The sequence below is a fragment of the Belonocnema kinseyi genome, chromosome 5, assembly GCF_010883055.1.
Source record: "Belonocnema kinseyi isolate 2016_QV_RU_SX_M_011 chromosome 5, B_treatae_v1, whole genome shotgun sequence".
Classification (NCBI taxonomy): domain Eukaryota; kingdom Metazoa; phylum Arthropoda; class Insecta; order Hymenoptera; family Cynipidae; genus Belonocnema; species Belonocnema kinseyi.
In genome coordinates, this window is record NC_046661.1 from 138,402,798 (window position 1) to 138,408,856 (window position 6,059).

The 6,059-nt window shown below is 29.6% G+C and overlaps 1 protein-coding gene across 2 annotated transcripts; it reads left to right on the forward strand.

Moving 5' to 3' along the window:
* The first annotated feature begins 2,935 nt into the window (after positions 1-2,935).
* Positions 2,936-4,512, forward strand: LOC117172836 (general odorant-binding protein 56a-like). 2 transcript variants are annotated; one of them, XM_033361083.1, is made up of 5 exons: positions 2,936-3,082; positions 3,354-3,435; positions 3,932-4,026; positions 4,100-4,199; positions 4,290-4,512. In XM_033361083.1, the coding sequence occupies exons 1-5, from the start codon at positions 3,035-3,037 to the stop codon at positions 4,358-4,360; spliced, it is 396 nt and encodes a 131-aa protein (XP_033216974.1). In that variant the 5' UTR covers positions 2,936-3,034; the 3' UTR covers positions 4,361-4,512. The 2 variants fall into 2 exon arrangements, with proteins under 2 accessions (XP_033216974.1, XP_033216975.1); XM_033361084.1 differs by having other exon boundaries at positions 2,936-3,070.
* Positions 4,513-6,059: the final 1,547 nt, after the last annotated feature.

Consider the following 6,059-nt stretch of genomic DNA (forward strand, 5'->3'; position numbering starts at 1 on the left):
AAAATGTAACGCACATGCGCGCATACCTTGCGATTGACGATGCTTGGAAATAAATAAATGCCTAGGTAAAGATCACAGGATTAAATATTTTTGCAATTTTTCACATGGAGCAATCTCTCTTTTACATAATAAATAATACAAATGGAACATAATATAATAGAATTAAGTAGAATAGACTAAAATATAATGCAATGGAATAGAATGGAATAGAATATCATGGAATATTATAAAATTGACTGGCGTCGAATATAAATAATAAAATTAAATGCAATATCAAAGAATGGAATGGACTAAAATTGAATAGGCTAAGACAGAATGGAATAAAATAGAATAAAGTAGAATGGACTAGAATAGAATGAAATAGACCACTGTTGAGTAGAGTAGAATATAAAACAATAAAATATAATATAATACAATGAAATAGAGTGAAGTGGAATGAAGTAGAATAGAGTAGAATGAAATAGAGTGGATTGTAGTAAAGTAAAATAGAATAGACTTGATAGAAAAGAATAGCCTAGGCTAGACTAAAATATAATAGAATACAATAGAATGGATTAGTAAAGACATATAAATAATAAAATAATATATAAAAGAATAGAATATACTAGAATGGATTAAAACAGACGAGAGTTGAATAGAATAGAATATATGAAAATTGAATCGAATAGTCTAAGACAGAATTCAATACAATATAATAGAATAGACTGGAATAGAATATACTAGTATAGATAAAAATCGAATCAACTAGAATATATCAGACTGAAAGAGACTAGAATATATTATAATGAAACAGAATAGAATAGAATAGATGCAAATAGAATAGACTAGACTAAAATATAACAGAATACAATAGAATATGAAATACTAGAATAGAATAGGCTAGTATAGACAAGAATAGACTAGAATAGACTCAAATGTGTACTAGAATATATTATACTAGAATAGTATCGAATCAAACATATTAGATTGCAATAGAAAATACTCGAATAGAATAGGCTCGAATAGAATGGAATAGATGAAAATAGAATAGACTAGTCAAGATAAGAATATACTCGAGCATATTAGATTAGAAGATAATGTATAGAATGATATTAAAAATAATAGAATATAATATACTAGAATGGATTAGTACATCCTAGAATAAAATAGAATAGAATATATGCAAAATGACTAGAATAGTCTAAGATAGAATAAAAAATATTATAATAAAATAGACTGGAATAGAATATACTAGAATATATTAGACTAAAAGAGACTGGAATATAATAGAATGAAACAGAATAGAATATAATAGATACAAATAGAATATACGAGACTAAAATAGAATAGAATGCAATAGACTAGACGAGTATGCAGAACAATAGACTAGACTAGAATAGACTAGGCTAGTAAACTAGGCTACTACAGACAAGTATAGACTAGAATATATCTGACTATAGTAGACTAGACGACAATGTCATATACTTAAATAGATCAGAACAGACTAACATAGAATGAAAAAGAATAAACTAGATCAGAATAGAATAGGCTGGCCTCAAGTAGAATATAATACAATAGACTGGAATAGACTGGAATAGAATTGTATAGGCAAGTACACATTAGACTAGAATAGATTAGATTATAATAGAATAGAATAGACTAGAATTAAATATACTACAATATAATAGACTAGAATAGAACATACAAGAATAGATTAGAATAGAATTGACTAGAATATAATATAATATAGTAGAATAAACTTAAATGGATGAGAATAGACTGGTATAGAATAGACTAGTATAAAATAGAATAGAATACAATAGAATAGAAACTAATGGAATAGTAGAGACTTGTATAAACAAGAATAGACTAGAATATAATGGTATAAAATAGACTAATATAGGCAAGAATAGATGAGACTTGAATAGAAAATAATATAAAAGACTATAATACAATAGACGAGAACATACAAGATTGGTATTGGTAAGAATAAACTGGAATATATTATACTAGAATAGAATGGAATCAAATGTAATTGATTTTAATGGAATAGACTCGAATAGAATACAACAGAATAGAAAATACTGTAACAGAATAGACTAGTATAGGATAAGAATAGACTAGAATATATTATAATGTAATAGAATATAATAGACTAGTATAGACAATAATAGATAAAACTTGCATAGAATAGAACAGACTACAATACAATAGACCAGAATATACTAGACTAGTATTGGTTAAAATAGACCAGAATATACTGTAATATATTGTACTAGAATAGAATAGACTCAAATATAATAGATTTAAATATAATAGACTTGAAAAGAATAAAATATTCTAGAATGGATTGGAATAGACTAGAGTAGAATAGAATACATGGAAATACAATAGATTAGACTAGTATAGACAAAAATAGACTAGAATATATTAGACTAGAAGAAACAAGAATATAGTAGAATCGAACAAAATATAATACAATAAACTAAAATAGACTGGAATGAAATAGAGTAGACTAGTATAGAGAAGAGACTAGATTAGAATAGGATATACTATTTTAGATTAGACTAGAATAGAATGGAATATAATAGATAAGAATAGACTAGACTAGAATAGATTAGACTAGAATAAATTAGAATAGAATAAAATATAATGGAATGGAAAAGAAAATAATACACTAAAATGGAATAGGACAGGATAGAATAGAACAAGATTAAGTTCAATTGAATACTATAATTAATTATTGTGATAACGTAAAATAAAAAAATTAAGGACAAGAATTTATGTATATTACGAAAATAAATAAACTAAATAGATACATTTCTGAAGAACGATCTTCAATTATGCATTGATAATTACTCGTAATTTCAAAACAAATATTATCTAACAAAAAGGAATTTTTTTTCTCTTTAGCCGATAAGAATATATTTATTTTTCGATGATTCGCAGATATTCACTATTGTCGTACGAGATGTAAAAACGATCAGACTTGAAATTAGTTTAGTAATTTCCAATCCATTGAAGTGGTCAGATAGAAAATAGTACACCTTTCAATATGAAAACTTTCGTCGCAATTTTGGGGATCTGTATAGTAGGAATCCTGGTAGAAATATTAACTGTTTATATTTTTTGTTATTTTTTTTTGAATTCAACATATTGTCTACAATATCATTTTTAAAGCTTTATTGATAGTTTTAGCTTTATAATATTTCAGTATTTGAATATTATTAATATTGTAATAATAAAAGTCAAAACATTTAATTTAATAAACAAAAATAGTATATGTTTATAAAAATTAAAAGGAAAACTATATTATTTGAATCTAAATATGAAAAATACTTTTTGCCTTTTATTTATAATTTTTATCATTCTAGGCTGAAGTCACAGATGAAGAAAAAGCTAAATTATTTGAGCCTGATGAAAAAACCTGCATGAAGCAAACTGGAATTGATGAAGGTATAGTATAAATATTTGTATGTTATTGCATATATTTGATCATGATTAAAATATTTTAAAGAATCGAAATAGAAGATTCTTGAAATAATAAAATTGCCGTCAATTTAAAACTCCCAAATTGGAACGTTCTCGATGATTTATAACATTATCTAGTTTTAAAATTGAAATTGCCTACAAATTGTATTACAAAAAATAATAGAGAGCAATTTTAAAAAAATCTGTTGAAAAGTTTAATAAATTTCGCGTCAAACATTAGTCTGGAGACATCTCGAAAAATAAAATTTCCGAAAAAGAAAATAAGTATTCGAAATAAAAAAATTCCGATTTTGTACATTCCCAGATAATAAGGAACTTTCCTGCATCGAGAATTTAATTTTTCAAGATTTTCTAGTCGTCCCTATAAATTGTTAATAAAGAACATGAGCAATAGAAATTGAAAATAGTCGCAATTTTCACAATTTGTTTACAAAATGATTGTCGGTCCAAATTATTTCAGGTATGCTTGAGAAGCTTCTAAAAGAAAAAAACATGGACCAGAATAATAAAAAGCTCTCTTGTTTCGTGGCTTGTATGTCAAAAACAATTGGATGGGTAAATATTAATTTTTTTCGAATTGTAAAAGAATATAAAACATTTATCAATAATTAACCAAAATTTTTTTTAGATGAATGCTGACGGTTCAATCAACGAAAGCAAGCTCATAGTTCGAGGCGGCGTTGATAAGCAGAGAGCTGTGATGATGAGGAACAAGTGTAAAGTTATGAGTAAGTAGGAAAACTAAATTTTTTATTTTTTTAAGATATACATAATTTATTCGAAATTGTTTCCGAAATGTATTTTTCTTACATTTTTAGAGGGAGCTAACGATTGCGAGACCGCATGGAAAGTAATAAACTGCATGTATGAAGAGGATAAATTGTTATAAAAAAGAATTTCAATATTTTAGAAAGACATATTTTTCTTGTGTAATGTAAATACAAATTTAAGCTAGAAATCCGATTGCTATATGCAAAGGGTACCATTTTTTAATAGCGAAAAATGTAAAGATTTCTTATAAATAAAGAATATAATTCACAATTGTTTTATTTTTCCTTGCTAACTCAAACCTCCTAAATTTTAACTCAAATCCCCTAACTCTTAAATAACGCCTTTTAACCCTCAATTCCTAACCGCGAACTCACAACTCCAACCTCACAACTTCAAAATCCTAACTTACAACTTCAAACTCCTAAATGACAAGGCCTATCTCCCAAACCCTTACCCACATCTAAAATAAGACACTTATCACTAGTGAATCAGACAATCTTATTCTTCTACCAAAATCATCTGCGAACAACTTTTTTCCAACGCCCACCCCTGCCTCATCATTGCTATTGCTTTTCTCCCTCTCTCTTTTCTATGATCATGTACTCTGCCATTCCTCTGAAACAGTAAGCCCTGGTATACTAATTCTCTTACTTCCTGCACCGCGTTTCGCTTCCACTTCCGACGACCTCCCTTAGAACGACCTCTCTTATTTCCTGAACCTTCTATCATTCCGGCCTCTAGCTTACTTTTCACATTCGCTCTTAAAATCGCAAAAAGCGTTGGGCCCCTCTCTCCCCTCCTGTAACCCTATCTTTTGTCTCTTTATATATCTCCCTCACCTTCTCGATCAAGTCTCTCTCCATTATTCTCTCTTATATCGCCTTCTTCAGCCTCCTATACACCAACACTGTCACGTATACTTTGTAAGTCATGTTCATTAGAATAATCTCTCTATAATTGTCCTATCTTTATTTTCTTGTGTATGCAGTGGCACGATCAACCCCTCCCTCCCCCTGTTGGGAATCTCTCAACCCTACACACTTTCTTCACTGCCCTCTTCAGCCTCTCTCTTACCTCTTGTGTGCTAAATAGCCAGGCTTCGTCCTCTACTCCGTCCAGTCCCGCAGCCTTAGATCTTCTCAACTTCCTTATTTGATTCTCTATATCCTCATCATAAACCACCTCTCAATGAACCTCTCTCGTTCTTCTAATTATTTTACCTCTCTTTCGTGAATCTAAGCCCTGAAACGATTCCTTAAAAAATTCCCTGTATTTCTCACTTGCTGTCATCTCACGTATCCCCACCCTTCGTTTCCTAAACCTTTTTATTATCTTCTACACCTACTCTTCTGTCTGAACACTCTTTAACTCGTCTCGCAGATCTTTCTCCTTTCCTTCTGTTTCTTTTCACACATCAATCTAAACTCCTTCTTCATTTGCTCGTACTGCTTCCTTTTCGCAGTTCCTTCTTTTTACTTCTTGTACTTCCTTTTCACCTTTCTTTTCATCTTTTTACATTCCGTATACCAACACGGCTTCACAAATCTCTTTTTCTTTTTTCTAAATACCTTCTTTTACACACACCTTTGCACTATCTTTTGTCACATCATCCTATACCTCTTTCTCCAACTTCCCTTTGGAGCGCACCTTTCCTAAATGCTTCTGATACCTCGCTATTGCCTCCTTCGTTCAGATCACGCTCTCCCCTATCGACACTTCTTCAACAACCTGCCTTCCGCCGCCTTCCCCTTTTATACACAATCTTAATGGTTGATGGTCTGATTCAAACCTCCCTTCCACTGCGAATTTCACTAGTT

Excerpts from the sequence above, each read along its gene's own strand:
- LOC117172836 (XM_033361083.1), top strand. The coding sequence starts at position 3,035 with ATGAAAACTTTCGTCGCAATTTTGGGGATCTGTATAGTAGGAATCCTG. Across the intron at positions 3,083-3,353 it reads TCTGTATAGTAGGAATCCTG|GCTGAAGTCACAGATGAAGA; the intron begins GTAGAAATATTA and ends TTATCATTCTAG. Across the intron at positions 4,027-4,099 it reads TGTCAAAAACAATTGGATGG|ATGAATGCTGACGGTTCAAT; the intron begins GTAAATATTAAT and ends AATTTTTTTTAG.